The 16033-nt window shown below is 57.1% G+C and overlaps 1 protein-coding gene across 1 annotated transcript in view; it reads left to right on the top strand.

Moving 5' to 3' along the window:
• LRIG1 (leucine-rich repeats and immunoglobulin-like domains 1) overlaps positions 1–16033 on the top strand; it is a 75099-nt gene that overhangs the window by 39268 nt on the left and 19798 nt on the right. Inside the window, exons 5-10 of the mRNA XM_014535240.1 lie at positions 4824–4961; positions 7152–7295; positions 8679–8822; positions 11165–11308; positions 13381–13524; positions 14267–14347. Coding sequence (XP_014390726.1) covers positions 4824–4961; positions 7152–7295; positions 8679–8822; positions 11165–11308; positions 13381–13524; positions 14267–14347 — 795 coding nt within the window. The remainder of the gene's footprint in view (positions 1–4823; positions 4962–7151; positions 7296–8678; positions 8823–11164; positions 11309–13380; positions 13525–14266; positions 14348–16033) is intronic.

The raw sequence follows: 16033 nt of genomic DNA, 5'->3' as shown, positions 1-16033 counted from the left end.
TGGAGGGGATACTGGGGGGCCTGCTCCTCTGGTGGGCAGGGTGGGGTTTGGTGGGTGAGTCTGGGGTGGGGCCTGAGTCTTGCTGCAGGAGTGGGAAGGAAGGAGTCAGCCACCCCGAGTCCTGCAGAAGTTTTGGCCTGGGATCTGCTTTGCAGCCCTTTGTCCTGTGGCTGGTTTGACACTCGCCAGCTGGAACAGACTTGCTTCATGCGTGCAGCTAAGAGTGAGAACTGCGCCAGCCCTTTGTTCCTCAGAGGCGTCGGGCCTCCTGCTTGCATAGACGTGGCAGAGGGATAGACAGGGACCAGTCATTCATTACTTTTCTTCATTCTTTTCCCAAAGCACCTCCAACAAACGAGGCTGAGCCTGGCTCTGAGGCTGATACAAACGAGAGCACGTTTAATTGAGCAGCCCCGGGGGCGTGGGAGCTTCCACCCCACTGTACAGACGGGCTCTCAGAGGCTCCCACCTGCAGGTGGTGAGCCTGGGGTTTGAACTTTGGCAGGTATGGCCTGTGGCATGTTCTTCAGCTGTGCCATGTTACAGCTCAGGAAGAGCTCCGGACCTGGGTCCACGAGACGCCTAACACAGTGTGCTGCTTGCTCTGGGAGAGAAGGGAGGCGGAGTTCTGCAGGAGCACAGAGCTGTGGGCTCCGCTTTTCGCAGCCCGAGGAGTGCAGGAGGAGTTTGATCCGGGCTCTAGCCTGGAGTGTAGAGAGACCAGCTGCGGGGGGAGAAGATGGCACGTGTGTCCTCGGCAGCTGGGAGCAGCAGTGCTCAGCCCGAGGAACTCTGGAGCCCCGTGGGCTGGGTGGTTGGCATCTGGGCAGCGCTGCCCCAGACCGTTGGCAGGCTCTCTTCATCCTTCGTGCTCCTTGACTGAACTCATCTGCTGGCATCATTCTCTTCTGCTTAAGTGCTCGTGAGCCCCACATTGTGCCCCGCCTTGGCCTCTCTGAGTTCACGCGTATTCTTTCTTTGTGGTTCATTCAACAAATATTAATTGAGCATCTGTTGAGTGCCTCACATTGTTCCTGTGGTTAGAGAGTAGTGGACAAAACAGACACACACACCTGCTTTCATGGAGGCACATCTGCTGGGAGATGTGTTAAACTAGAAATATGCAAAATTCTGGGTGTCTTCGAGGGTAACTAGAGGCATAAAGAAAGTAGGTGAAGAAGTGGAGAATGTGTGTGTGTGTGAGAGAGAGAGAGGAGTGTGTGCGTGAGAGTGAGAGAAGTGTGTGTGTGTGTGTGTGTGTGTGAGAGAGAGAGAGAGAGAAAGAGAGAGGAGTGTGTGTATGTGAGAGAGAGTGAGGGGGGGGGGAAGAGAGAGAGAAAAGGAGGGGGAAGCTTGCATGAGCTTGTGGTTTTAGACTGTGTGGCCAGGGAAGCCCATTGAGAAGGTAACTTTGAATTAAAAAAAATGTGGAAGAAGTAAGGGCATGAGGCCTGTGGGTCTTCGAGGGAAGAGCTTGTCAGCAGTGGGAAAGGTAAGTGCAGAGGTCCCGAGGCAGGACCCTGCTGCAGTGTCCGAGGCCGTGTGGTGCGTGCAGGGGTGGAGGTAGGAGGTGAGGCGGGACCCTGCTGCAGTGTCCGAGGCCCGCCCTGTGGTGCGTGCAGGGGTGGAGGTAGGAGGTGAGGCAGGACCCTGCTGCAGTGTCCGAGGCCCTGTGGTGCGTGCAGGGGTGGAGGTAGGAGGTGAGGCAGCACAGTGGGGGTGTGGCCATCACATGGGCCTTGGAGAACATGGTAAGGACATGGTCCAAAAGGAGACACACGAGCCATTGTTGGAGTTTTAGGCATGAACTAACTTGTTTTTTGCTTTGTTTTGTTTTTAAATCGTAGTAAAATGTACGTAATAAGAAATTTGCCATCTTAATCATTTTAAGTGTATGGTGCAGTACACACGTGTGTGCAAAGCTCCAGAGCTCCCTCCATCTTGCAAACGAGCCCCGCACCATTGACCAGCTCCCCATTCCTGCCCCCCGGCCCTGGCAGCCACCAGTCGGCGTGCTGCTCCGAGACCTAATGCGAGTGGAACCATACAGGGTGTCTTTCTGTGACTGGCTCATTTCACGTAGCATAACGTCCTTACGATTCATCCACGTGGTAGCAGGGGTCAGAATTTGCCTCTCAAGGCGGAACAACAGTCCCTGGTATGTACACCACGTTACTGTCCATGCACACTGGGTTGCTGCACCTGTTGACTGTTGTGAATAATGCTGCTGGGAATATGAGTGTCAGATACCTCTCAGATCCGCCTCCAGGTTTTTGGATCTATACCCAGAAGTCAGACTATTGGGTCACATGGTGATTTTGTGTTTGATTGTTGAGGCCCCATCACACCATTTTCTTCAGCAGTCGCACCAGGTTTCAGCTTCTCCACAGCCCGAGTAATCAGTGATGTTGATCATCTTTTCATGTGCTCTTGGCCATTTGTATACCTTTTTGTGGGGAAGCATCGATTTAGGTTCTTTGCTCGTTTTTTAATCAGGCTGCTGGGTGGTGCTGTTGAGGGCAGGGCTGTCTGTATTCTAGATGCAGCCACTCCGGGACAGGTCGTAAGTGGGCAAAGACCACAGTGTAGCCTGTAGCTGCTCCCCTGGTCATCTTGACTTCTCCAGACTAGAGCACACAGGGTCCCATTCACGCACCTCCACTTGCCATCTCCTGGGGGCCCGCCCTTTCTCCCATCTCATGTCTGTGTTGCCGCCACCCTCTCCTGGCCCTGTGACAGGATTCCCGCTCATCAGCCTGGCCCGGGAGGCATTGCGGGCACGGCCCCGCCTGCCCTGCCAGCTCCAGGACCCATCCGCTCTTCGCTGCTGCATCCCTGTCTCCCCGGCATCGGCATCCTGCCCTCATGCTGGGCCCCAGCACCCTGGGCCCCAGGCTCATCCTTCCTGCCTCTGTACGCCCAGGCTCCTTGCCCTCTCATCTCCGTGGCGCCTCGCTATGCCTTCAGGAGCTCTCCCAGTTCCCAGCGAGCCTGCACCCCAGAGCCTTCCGGCAGAGTGGCCTGGCGCGGGGCAGGGCGTGCGGTTCAGTGAGTAAACAGGCTGACAAGGCAGGAGACGTGTGTAAGATGAAAGGCAGAGACAGAGGAGAGGAGGCAGGGAGAAGTGCGGGGTTCCAGCCGCTGCCCGGGGCCCCTCCACTGTGTGCGGCCCCCCCTTTGTTCCACTTCAGGCCCTGGCGCCCCTTCCTGTCTTTTCAGACTCGTCCTGGCTCCCACAGTTCCTGGGTACGGCTGCCTTTTTCCTGCTCTGTTTCCCATACTTTACATAATAAAGGTCTCCTTTTACTTTATTTTACCCTTTCTTTTTCTTTTTGAGTCAGAAAACTGAAGAGACTATCTTCACTAAGAACTTAATAAAGAACTCAAAGGAAAGAGCTTTGTGGGGGCAGGCGGGGGCGTGAAGGGAAAAGTCGTCTTTCATTCTAGAGGCTCCCTGTGTGTGGAGCTGTGCCTTGTAAGCGGGCCCTTGGGTTCAGAGCCTGGGAGAGTTGTGAGAAAACAAAGGCGGGGGGGAGAGGCCCCGAGCTTCTGGGAAGAGGGCCTTGTTCACGGTGCTGGAACGGATTTGGGCAAGTGTTTGTTTAAAAGAGATGCCACTTGGTAAGCAATGCCTGGCTCACTGTGTGTGCTGGGGAATGTCTGATGGCTGCAGACCCTGACACTGCTGACTCCAGGCTGGCCTGGGGGGTGCCGGGACCCAGAGCCAGCGCTGCCCCCACCACGCTGGTGTCTGAACCTGAACTTCGATGAGGCTGCGGTGACGAGACTGCCAGGCCGGGCCAGGCCCATGCACGGGCCGCTCCCTCCAGCCTTGCTTACCATGGGTTGTCTTTCTCCTGATTGATAAACACTGGCTCGTTGATTAGACTGTAGTTTTGTCAGAAGCAGGATTAAAGATATGTTTAAACCGCTGCGGTAAGACGCCTTTCTTGGAGGCGGTGCAACACAGAATCCTTAGCTAACATCTGCCGCGTGCTTCCGTGCGGGTCAGGGTGGATCACCCGCGTCCCTACGATGAGGAGGGAATTGGGTCACGGGCCAGGTGAGTGGTGACGGTAACACAGAGGCAGGTGGGAAGAACAAGGGAAGGCCCACGGTCTGAGGTGGCAGCCGCAGGTGCATTGCAGGGCCCTGTGTGCTCCAGGTTGAGATGCTGAGCTCACATTTCCAGGCATGGGAGCAGGAACAAAGTGACCGAGGGCTAGCGGCAGAGGTCAGGGGATTCAGTCTCGTCAGATCCAGCACCGAGTTCCTGGTCTCCCTGGGGGAGATTTTGTCTTTTTTTTTTTTTAAATCCCTTGTGCCTGTCTGCACGCCTGGCACATGGTAGGTATTGGTAAAGTGTGAGGAGTGTAGCCACGTGTTGAGATGGATTAACTGGCTGTGGGCTCAGTGCCTGCAGCCCTGTACATGGTGGGGTTGGATGAGGGCCCGAAGGTTCGAGATGGGAAGCACTGGGAACTGGCTGGTCGCACTGGGTGCTCGCTGAGGGAGGGCATCGGCAAGCCCAGGTTCCGGTCATGCTGTGCGCTCTGCACGTGTCTGAAGTGTCCCCTGTGTTCTCGCCCTGCGGGGAGCAGCCTGGACTTGGAACTCAGACTGACTTGCCCAGACAGATGGGGGTGCTCTGTCTAGCACCCGCCCAGCCGGTGACAGCTCGAGGGGATGGCACCTGGAGTGTCACTGCATTTGTAATTTTCTGAGAGGAAAACAGGAAAAAATGAGTCTAAATGAAGTGGTGGGGAAAACAATTGTTTCTGTGCAGAAAGACATGCTTGAGTCACGTCCTCCGTGTGTTTCAGGCAGCACAACAAGATCCGCAGCGTGGAGGGGCGCCAGCTGAGGGCCTACCTGGTGCTGGAGGTGCTGGACCTGAGCTGGAACAACCTCACGGAGGTGCACAGCGCCTGCTTCCTGCAGGGACCGCCCTTAAAGGAGCTGTAAGTGCCCCTGCGCTGCCGGGCGGGCACCAGGGCTGGTGGCAGGGAGGGCGCTTCCTCTTCTCAGCCGTGGCCGTGCCGAGGCCGTGGAGCTGGGCACAGACCTCCTCGTGCAGCCTCTGCAGAGCCCAGGGCTGGGCGCCCAGGGGGGCGTCCTCTATGGTAGAGCGTTAGAGACGGACAGGCAGCTGAGGCCGGGAGCGTACGGGTGAGTTTAGTAGACTGACCACTGAGAGGAGAAGTGAGCCTCAGATACAGGCCTGTCTTGGCTACAAAGCCTGCTCTCTTTCCCGCTTACGGGGCTGCCTCCAGGAAGGCGGAGAGGAGACGCAAGCTCTCGAGGAAGGACGGGGACCTCTGCGAGGAGGGCCTGTCCGCATGTCTGTCTAGCGTCACGCACTATTGAAACGCGCACTTGGTGCACTTGAGAGAGCAGGTGCTCCGTGCTGTGGTTCTCAGAACCTTCTAGATTTTGCTGTCAGTCTGTTTTGCTTTTACCCATCTTAATGCGCTCTCTCATACCCATCGGACGGCAGCTGGGAGGCAAGTTAAAACCTATTTAACCCACTCCCTGTTGGTGGGAAAGGCTGCTTTGGGGAAGAAACTGAAGGCTCTGGCGGAGGAGACACGTTCTGATGACGTGTGAGTTCACTCCTGCCCGACTCCGTCCTGACTCCCCTGGAGACCGTCCGCAAGGCTGGATGGGGCCACGGTGACCCATCTGCTCGGCGGCCACGGCTCGGCACGAGCGTGTTCCAGGGCCCGCAGGGAGAGGAGAGGTTTCTCTTGGGCTGCACCGAGGCCCTGGACTGGGAACGGGAGCCCGGGGCCTTCAGAGGCCAGGGTGGCAGAGCCCAGGCCCGGGCGGGCTCTGCAGAGCTGTGCCCCCACCTGGCACCTCCTTGCATGGAACCAGGAAACCACCACCTGCTGAGCTGAACGGCAGTGGCCTTCTCCCTATGCCTGAGAGCAGGGGGCGCTTTCTGTTTGCACACAGTGGCCAGTGTGTCTTTATCACCCAGACTGTCCTCTCACCTGGAGTGTTGGGAACAAGCGGTCCAGCCCCATTTGCAAAGGACTCTCATGTGCCTTGTCCTGGCTGCAGCCTGGTGGGGCGACGGAAGATGCCTGTTCCCTCCCTGCCTGTAGAAAGTTCTCTCGGAGCTTCTCCTTCTGCTTAAGCCACCAAAACCCGCATTTGTTTGGGGAATAGGAGAGGTAGTGGTAGCATCTCATGGGACATCAGTGTTCCCCCCTTTTCTGTCCCTTCTCCTCTCTTCTTGCTCTGTCAGTGCACACAGTGGGACCACAGAGGTGGGCTGTGGGCTGCGTGGGCTGCGTGCGCTGGGAGGGGAGGCGTCCTTACACGCGGAATCCTGGCAGTGGGGCCCATCGCTGTGAGGCGTGTGTTCTGAAGGGATTCTGTGCCAGTCTCTAACTGGAGTGTGTCTTAGATTTAAAATCGCTGCCACGAACGGGTTTGTGCACCTTTATTACGTAAGCCGTACAGTGAGACCCACTTCAACATTAAAGGCTGTCTCCCCAAACGATGACATCCACTTGGGCCTTGCCTTGCAGTGCTTTCTGCTTCCTAGGGCTTCTCTCACCAACCCTGACCCTCACCTTGGGTTATGGGTGCTGAGGAAGAATCCTGCAGGTGGCCCTGGAGGTGGCAGCACCCAGCAGGGCTGGAGTAGGGGGTGCCGGTTGTGGAGGTGCTGATTTCCTCCCTCCTGGCGTCACCCACTGGCCTCGGTGCATGTGCTGCAGGCGGACACAGCTCCGTCCTGCATGGGTGGTGCTGCCCCCTCCTCACCTGGCTGTCCCGTGGGGAGAGCTGCCCCTTCCTCACCTGGCTGTCCCATGGGTGGTGCTGCCCCCTCCTCACCTGGCTGTCCCGTGGGGAGAGCTGCCCCCTCCTCACCTGGCTGTCCCATGGGGAGAGCTGCCCCCTCCTCACCTGGCTGTTCCATTGGTGGTGCTACCCCCTCCTCACCTGGCTGTCCCGTGGGGAGAGCTGCCCCCTCCTCACCTGGCTGTCCTGTGGGGAGTGCATAGGTGTCAGTGTCTCAGTACACCCGTGTCTCTGGGGTGGTGGCTTATTTTCCCAAGTTGGCAGGTCTGGTGTCTGCAACAGAACGAGGAAGGCCTCCTGCTGACCACTGTATTCTCTCTCCCGGATCATTCCAGCAACCTGGCAAGTAACCGGATTGGCACCCTGGAGTCCGGAGCGTTTGACGGTCTGTCACGGTCGCTGCTGACGCTTCGCCTGAGCAGGAACAGGATCACCCAGCTTCCTGTGAAAGCGTTCAAGCTGCCGAGGCTGACACAGCTGTGAGTGTGGAAACCCACATGTTCATTCAGGTCACCAAGCCTGGTGGGGCCAGACCTCCCCGAGGACCCCGTGCCAAATGCAGCTCCTTCCTCGCTCCCGGCCAAGCCCTGTGTGAATGACCCACAGTGACCCAGTGGCGACACCCAATCAGAGCAGACGAGGCGCTGGTCTAGTGCCTGCGGCTCTCCGGCTGCTGAGACCCACTGAGGGTGGAGGGTGCGGCCTGTGGCCACGCTCCAGAGCTCAAGGAGGACACCTGCTTGCTAGCCGCGCTGGCGGAGCTCAGGCCGCGTGGGCTCCTGACTGGTCGTGGAGGTTCTGCCTTTTTAAAGGGCCTGTACAGTCTGTGCCCCCCACCCCCCCCCGGGCCTCGTGGTGCCCAGCGCGCGGCAGTGTGAGAGGAAGCTAGTGTAGCTGGAGGGAGTCCTGAGCAAGAGAGAGGCCATCGTCTTCACCTAGTTTGTTGATTGATTGATTTTTTCTGGAGAGAGGATCTCTTTGTTTAGTGTTTGATGACCAAGGTCCAGTACCCTCTGGGAATGGCCCAGAGTTTGGAGTCGAGAAAACCTCTTTTCTGAACCCGATGGAGTATTTGTTCCATATTTATTTCCTGTATCTTCTTTGCAGCAAAAGAATATATCTCAGGAAAATAAGCCACTATTGGGATTTGGTTTAAACAGAACAAAACAGGTGTTTAGAGCTAGGTGTGACAGTAAGGTGGGGTGCACCCAGCGCCTGGCTCCCGCTCCCTGCGTCCCAGGTCCTGTCGCCGGGCAGGTCTGTGTGAGGCAGGCCGTGAGGTGCTGCCCAAGTGTTTGGGGAAACGAAGGGCTTTCCGAGGAGCCTGGGTTCCCCACCTCTCCCCCCAGTGCTGCCGACAGACCCAGCCCCCGATTCCTGAAACCTTTTGGTTAACTGAGGTTTATCACACGGGCCAGAAGCCAAACGTGTGCTCCGTGGTGTGCCCAGCCCCCTTGCTCCCCCTGGGCAGTGACTGCTCTCCGCCACTGGAGATGCTGGGAGTGCCTCCCGTGGGAAGCGTCACTTCCGTTAGATTTTTCCTGGGTGAGGCGCCTGGTCTGGGTTTCTGTTGCTCGCCTGGGGCGCTTGCATCCTGAGTCCTACCCCCTCCTCGCTGCACACAGCCATCCCGGAGGAATGGGGGCTCTCTCGCTCAGGAGCTCTCCCCTCCTCTTTGTTCCTTAGCTGGGGCCCGGGCAGTGCCAGGGGCTGCCTGGCGGGCGCCCCTTACACCAGCTCCACCGGGACCCCCCACCCGGATTTTCCCTGCTGCCCAGAAACCCAGCAGGGACTGTGTGGGAGTGGCTGCAGGTGAGGGGTGCGTGCTGGACGCTCTGAACCCACCGGCTTTGTGTCTTTAGGGACCTGAATCGGAATCGGATCCGGCTGATCGAGGGCCTGACGTTCCAGGGGCTGGACAGCTTGGAGGTGCTGAAGCTGCAGCGGAACAACATCAGCCGGCTGACGGACGGGGCCTTCTGGGGGCTGTCCAGGATGCAGGCGCTGTGAGTATGCGCCGTGCCAGGGCTCGTGTGGTCTGTGTGTGGCGCCCTCTGCCCAAGGGCTGTTAGGACTTTGGCGGGGCCTCACTCGTGTTTCTGGGGACTCCAGATAAGGGTGTTTTCCTGGAAGGTTAGGAAAATCTCAGGGCAGTTTAGTGGATTTGGTGGAGAACGTTGGGTAGTGAAGATGGGGCCATCCTTCTGGGGCTGCTCCCCCTCCTTCGTGGCTCCCCTCCCAGACCCTCCCCCGCCCCACACCCTACAGAAAGTTCCCTCCCCTGTTGGGGGTCTGACAGTCTGAGGTGCAGGTGGGCCGACATGTACCGCTCATCCTGGGAGATTGATTTCTCGTTTGGTGAGCTCATTGGGCGTTGGTGCAGCTGCCCCTTTGTCCAGGGAACAGACGTGCACATCGCTGCTCGTGCTGCCGCCGAGTCACGCAAAACCACAAGAAGGCGCGGACAGGGCGGAGAAGGCAGCTGCCCGCTTCTGCTTTCGGACATTTAGATTTGTTTACTGTTCGTCAGAAGGACCTGCCTCGCAGTTGCACACGTGCTCAGACTGGGAGGAAAGCGTGGCGTCCACTCCTGCCCTCGTTCCTCCCCGGCGTGCTCCCAGCGGCAGTCTCGTCTTATTTCTCTGCTTGAGTTTTCCTGGCTGTCGTCCTGCTGGTGGTTGTGCCACGTTAGACATGTCACCGCTGTCTGGGTTTGTCAGGCTGGGGTTGTCTTGCTTTATGGTCAGTGGTTTCACTTGTTCAAGACACCGTCCCGCTCCCCCCAGTCTCCACACATGATGTTACTGTGTTTTTTTATTAGTTTTCTTTGCAACTGAAACAAAACCAATTCTGGTTCCTGTCTCTCGACCATGCCTTTTACATTCATACACACATACTCTTACACACACATTCACATACACACACTCACACACATATACATACTGACACACACACATACACTCATACATACACATATACTCACACATACATTCATATACACACACACTCACACACATACACTGACACACACATATACACATACACAAACACATATACTCACGCATTCACATACGCATGCTGACACACACATACATTCAGATACACATACACATACTAACATTCACACACATACGTATACTAGTAACACACATACTCTTATATTCACATACATACACTAACACATACATACTGATACACACTCACACATATATATACACTCATACATACACATATACTCATACACATTCATATACACACACATACCAGTACACTCACACATATACTGACACACATACACATAAACACACATATACTCACACATTCACATACACATGCTGACACACACACATACACTCAGATACCCACACACACACATACACAGATACACATGCACATTCACACACACATGCACACACAAGCACTCACACACATACACACACTCACACACACTGAGGAGTGATGGCATTAGCACTGTGGTTTGCGTCTCCCTCTCTTCTATGCTGCCTTGGACCAGCTGTATCTGTTTTTACATATTTAAGTACACTTTCACCTGACATCTTAAAACTGTCATTTTAGACTTTGAAATCTAGGTGGTCGTGTGCTGGGTGGACTGAGATGAAAGAGAATTTGCAGAAGGAAGTGCAGTGAGCACGCACGCGTGGTTTTCATGTTGAACAAGTCACACCAGTGGGGTGACGAGCTGCCTCAGAGTCAGTGCTTCCTTCTGCGCAGCAGCAGACAGTGAGGTGGAAGCAGCGGAATGCGGTGCCCGAATGCTTGCCATACGAGGTGGGGCACCATGTGGTGACGGCTTCTGTTCTCAGCTCAGGCCGTGCGTGGCCAGGAAGCTGGTGGCAGTGTCCTTGCTTCCCCTTGGCGGGAGCGCGAGCCCTCAGCGCCGGGCTGAGTTCTGATGTGTTTTCTCGTGTCCCTCAGCAGCCTGTGGAGGAGTACCCTTGGGCACCTCCATTTTCCAGATGTCCAGATCACGCAGCCCACAGAGGAGCAAAATTGGGATTTAAATCCAAGGGGTCTGACCCCAGGGTTTCCTCATTTGCAAGGTTTTTCTTTCATGGGCTCTGCCCTCTGTGCAGCTCATCTGCCCATCTGTGTGCCTGGTTCTGAACTTGGCCTGGACACGCACCATCTGTTTGGGTTTGCCTGTCTTGCCTACACACGTGTGCATACACATGTGCGCATGCACACACACCCTCGTGTACTGTCATTGAGTCCTTGGTGCTGACCAGGGGCTCTGCGGTGTCGGGTCCTGGGCTCCAGCCGCCTGCTCTGGCCGCGGGGAATGGCCCAGGGCCCGCCTCCTCCATCGTGCGTGTGGCTGTCGTTGCAGGCACCTGGAGCACAACAGCCTGGTGGAGGTGAACAGCGGCTCGCTCTACGGCCTCACAGCCCTGCACCAGCTCCACCTCAGCAACAACTCCATCTCCCGCATCAGCCGCGACGGCTGGAGCTTCTGCCAGAAGCTGCACGAGCTGTGAGTGTCGCCCGCTGTGCGCTGTGCTCATTAGACACTGCCTGCCTGGCGTGGCTGGGGGCCTGGTGTGTCCCGCAGCTCGGTGGGCAGGGCGGGCTCAGGAGGGCAGGGCTCAGAGGAGGCACTGACCTGTCAGGGAGGCCAGCGCCCAGCACCAGGCCCGGAGCAGGACCCCGAGGCTGCAGACCTCAGTGGTTTGAGCTAGGCCCTTCCTGCTCTCCTCTCTCTGTTCCCCAGGGGTAGCCTTGGCTGCCTGGGCTGGAGCGGGTCCGGGCAGCCTGCAGGAGGTTCTCCGTGCAGCTGCTCACAGAGCTATTGCTCATTAATGGCCACAAGGAACACGGACTTCTTTAGGGAAGGGGTTACTCGGGCTCAAACACAGCGAGGACAGCGATCCTGAGAGATGGCGACACGCTGACAGACGGTTTACATGCCCTCGTGGTCTCTGCCTCCCTGCGCGTAGCCAGGTCTCCGCACTGGCCCCCCCCCCCCCGCCCCCCCCGCAGGTTCCCTACACCCTGGCCTGGTGGCGAGGCACCCGGGCCTGGGCCTGCGCTTTACTGAAACAGACGGCCCCTTGTCCCTTTGGGAGACTCCCCGACAGGCCCTGGCTGGGCCTGAGAGCCTGCGCTGGTGTCCCAGGTCCCTGAGCTGGTGCGAGGCTTCTCTGGGCGGGCAGCTGCGGGCCAAGGCGGGCGGACATGCCCCTGCCCCTGTCCCAGGTCTAAAAGATGGTTGTTTTGGAGGAAAAAAGTGGATTCTCATTGCGTTTGTTACTTCAGTTCAATAAGCTCAAGGTTTCTCAGTTCTAGTCCAGTCTGCTCCTCCACTTTTTAGAAGGGGGTTGGGGTGGGCTTTCTGTTTTTTAGTCGTGACTGCAAGAAAAGATGTACCCTCCAAAGTGAACGGTGGTTATGAGGCCAAGCCTCTGCCTGTCTGGCTGCTCGCCCTCACCGGGCAAACTCGGGGATGCCCTGCACTGGCCTGGAACCCGTCATTCCCCGAAGAAGATCAATGTCCTACCTCTTCCTTTCCTTCCACTGCCCTCGGGTGTGAGTGTGAGTGTTAGCGGGCAGTGTAGGCTCATCTGTGCCCTGGAGAGGGGTAGAGGAGTAGAGGGGGTCACAGCAGGGCCCTTGCGGCCTAACAGCTTGCCCAACACCCAGGGCACCTCAAGGCCAGATTTAGGACCGCTTGCCAGCGTGGCCCCGCCCCTCCTTTAAGCTACATCCTTTGACTGCAGGTGAGGATGTAAGTTTGATCTCCTGCCAGGTCTCTGCGACTCACAGACACCAGGACTTATTTCTGTCAGAGGGAGAAAACGCACTCCCTGCTGCTGTTAAACTCTCATCAGTCTTCTCCAAATTTATTGTTCGTATTCCTGCCCTAGACCAAATTTCCCATTTTTCAAGGCTAGATGACTTAACACACCAAGGAACCAACCTAGGCAGGGCTGTGAGAGAGGGGCAGGGGGTGCCCGGAGGAAGGAAGGTTTGATTCTGACGCTCAGGGAAGCTGGTCAGCTGACAGTGGGGGGTGGGGGGGTCACCATAGAAGTCTGGACAGGAGGCTCTGGTGCCCAGGGAGATGCCCAGGTGAGGCGGAAGGCCTGTGAGGAAGGCTTGTGCCGGGTGGTGGCTAGTGGTGCCCTCTGCTGGCCGATGTAGGGAGCCTACCTGGGCGCCTGCTCCCTGTGCACACGCTGGGGTCCTGTCAATCTCAAGCCCCTACCGAGAAAGCCTCTCAGAGTCTGGGTCAGGACCGGCCCTGGGCACCCACGTGATGGCTGGAGCCTTGAGCCTTGAGCCTTGAGCGTTCCTGAGCTGCGTGGCCTCTGCATAGTCCTCGGGTCACCACACTTCCTGGTCTCTGTGACCTCCACGAACATCCCAGGAGTCAGACTGCGTGCCAGGCCCTGAAGGGTCACAGCTGCCTGACCACTCTACCCCCGGGATGCTGGTGCTCTCCCCTCCCGCTGAGACCCGGCTGGCATGGCTGATGCCCAGGAGGGGAGCGGGCAACCTGGGCAACCTGCAGTGACGTTGCTCCCTCCCCCCGCCCCCCCTCCACAGGATTCTGTCCTTCAACAACCTCACTCGGCTGGACGAGGGGAGCCTGGCCGACCTCAGTAGCTTGAGCATCCTGCGCCTCAGCCACAACTCCATCAGCCACATTGCGGAAGGCGCCTTCAAGGGACTCAGAAACCTGCGTGTCTTGTACGTCTCACCGTGGGGGAGTGGAGGGGCTCCCGCTGGGAGGGCAGTGAGCAGCCAGCTGCTTCGTTGGGGCCCCTTCCACCGGCTGCCAGTCAGCATTGGACCCAGAACTGAGCTGCTCTGTGCGCAGGCTCACACTTTTACATAATCAGCTGGAAAAGAACTGGGGCGTGTCACCCCATGTACTGGAAGGTTGTGGGTTCGATTCCCGCTCAGGGCAAGTACAGAAGGCAGCCAGTCGATGCTCTCTCACATGGATGCTTCTCTCGCAGCCTTCCCGTCCCTCTTAAGTCAATAAGCATGTCGTGGTAAGGACTAAAGAGAAAGGAAAAAGAAAAGGGTCTCTGGTTGGTGAGAGAACAGATGGAAACCTGACTCTTAGTGCCGGGCCAGGTGTCCGCTCTCTGGGTGGACACAGACCAGGCTTCCCACGTGCTGCCTGCAACCCTCCTTCCTGGCCCCGGCCCCGACCCACGGGGAGCAGATGAGGTGAGGGAGCTGCTTGCTCAACGTGCGTCAGGCCTGCGGGAAGCTGGGAAAGCCAGGCCTGCCCGCACGGGGTGCACCCTGGGCTTCGGGCTCAGCAGCCTCGCTTCTCTCCATCGGGTGTCGCAGCTGAGCGCCCAGAACACACTTTGATGTTTCAGCCTCACGGTGGCAGTTTGGGTGGCAGTCTGTCCTCCACTTCCTGTGAAGAACGAGTGGAGAACTGGGTGGTGAGCTGTCTGTCTGTCTTCCCCAGGGACCTGGGTCATAACGAGATCTCAGGCACAATAGAGGACACGAGTGGCGCGTTCACGGGGCTCGACAGCCTCAGCAAGCTGTGAGTATCGCCTCCGACGTCTGGGAGCTCCACCCGGGAGGGCCTCGGCCTCGGCCCCAGGCACCTGGGTCCCGGCCCAGCCGGGGAGAGCGGCTGGCGTTGGTTTGGGAAGAGAAATCTGAGGAGGAGAGAGGGAGACGTGCTCCCGGCTTCTCTGGCCAGTGGTCTTGTTGCCCTGGGTGTTGGTTTCTTTAGGGTTGGAGACCTGGTACCCTGGGCCTGTCAGAGCGTCTCCCCCACCCCATTTAGAACTGATGTGAAAACAGCCAAGTTTTCCATTGTTCTTTGCACGAAGGAGTCTTGACCTCTTCCTCAGTTTCTAGAAATTGTGTGAAATGTGTAAAGCGAGTCTTTAATCCAGTGATGGCGAACCTTTTGAGCTGTGTCAGCATTTTGAAAAACCCTAACTTAACTCTGGTGCCGCGTCACATATAGAATTTTTTGATATTTGCAACCATAGTACAACAAAGACTTATATTTTTGATATTTATTTTATATATTTAAATGCCATTTAACAAAGAAAAATAAACCAAAAAAATGAGTTCACGTGTCATCTCTGACACGCGTGTCATAGGTTCGCCATCACTGCTTAATCAGTGTTTTGTTGTCGATCATAATTTTAAACAGAGGCGCTTACAGGTAGTGTAGGAGCTGTTTCCATTCAAGGTGTCTGCTGTTCGTTTTGTTCTGAGTTCCTAGACTTGGCCAGTCCTTCTGTGAGGCCGTGCGTGTCCCATCTAACAGTCTGCGAGGGCCGGCTGCCGTGCGGCCTTTCTGTTGAGGAAACAACTGGAGGGGTTTGCCCAAGGCCACGCGGCTGGTGGGTGGCAGGTGGTATTCACCCACATGTCTCCCTTGCCCCCCTTCTCTGCGTCTCCCCAGCACTCTCTGCAGGAGTGGGGACCGGAGCAGTTACCACTGTCCACCTGCCTCTCCGAAGGGGTTCGGAGGAGGACAGATGGGGGAGACAGGCCTGCTGCTGCCCGAGCCTGCCCCTGACCGGAGGCGGGCGAGTGGGAAGTACCATCTGGGAGCAGCGGTGCGGGGCTCTGGGGAGCGTGTACAGTGAATGTTTCTGATGTGTTTTGAGAAGTGGTTGTCATACCTTCTGTGCTCAGTTGTGAGTAAGAAGCTGTGCGTGCTGAGGACAGTGTCTCTTCTTGCGTCCTGTATTCTGACAGCTCGTCACAAATGCCAGTCAGTCCTTTTCCCTGAAAACGCTCCCTCCTCCCCGCCTCCTGGCCCCTTTACCCCCCCCCTCCCATAGCACAGTGTGGGGTCTGCCACATGGGACGCCCGAAGCCTGCTCTTCCTCCACAGCAGCCTTGCACCAGGGCTGTCCTCTGCCAGCCGAGCCCTGCCCCCACCCCAGATGTCTGCCGGGAGAATGTGGGCCTTGTTTCCATCTACCAGCAGGGTGATTAGCCCTGCGTACTTGAGAATTTGCTTTATTGCTATTGTCACCATTAGAAATAACAGCCTGCCCTCGCTGTAAGAGAGGCCAGTGTGACTCATATTTAATGGCTGACAGAAGCACAGCTTTCCTGGACCTAGTTTACTAGTTTGCAGGAGACTTCACCACAGTCAGAGCATTTGCTAGGACCTGGAGCTGAATAATGCAAGGTGGGCGGTGCTTCGGGGCGAGGGGTTTAGTGCCCAGGGTGCTGTTACTGCTCCGCTGGGCTC

The sequence above is a fragment of the Myotis brandtii genome, unplaced genomic scaffold, assembly GCF_000412655.1.
Source record: "Myotis brandtii unplaced genomic scaffold, ASM41265v1 scaffold140, whole genome shotgun sequence".
NCBI lineage: Eukaryota > Metazoa > Chordata > Mammalia > Chiroptera > Vespertilionidae > Myotis > Myotis brandtii.
Note: the sequence above shows the minus strand (reverse complement) of the source record. Positions and strands in the feature narration are given on the sequence as shown.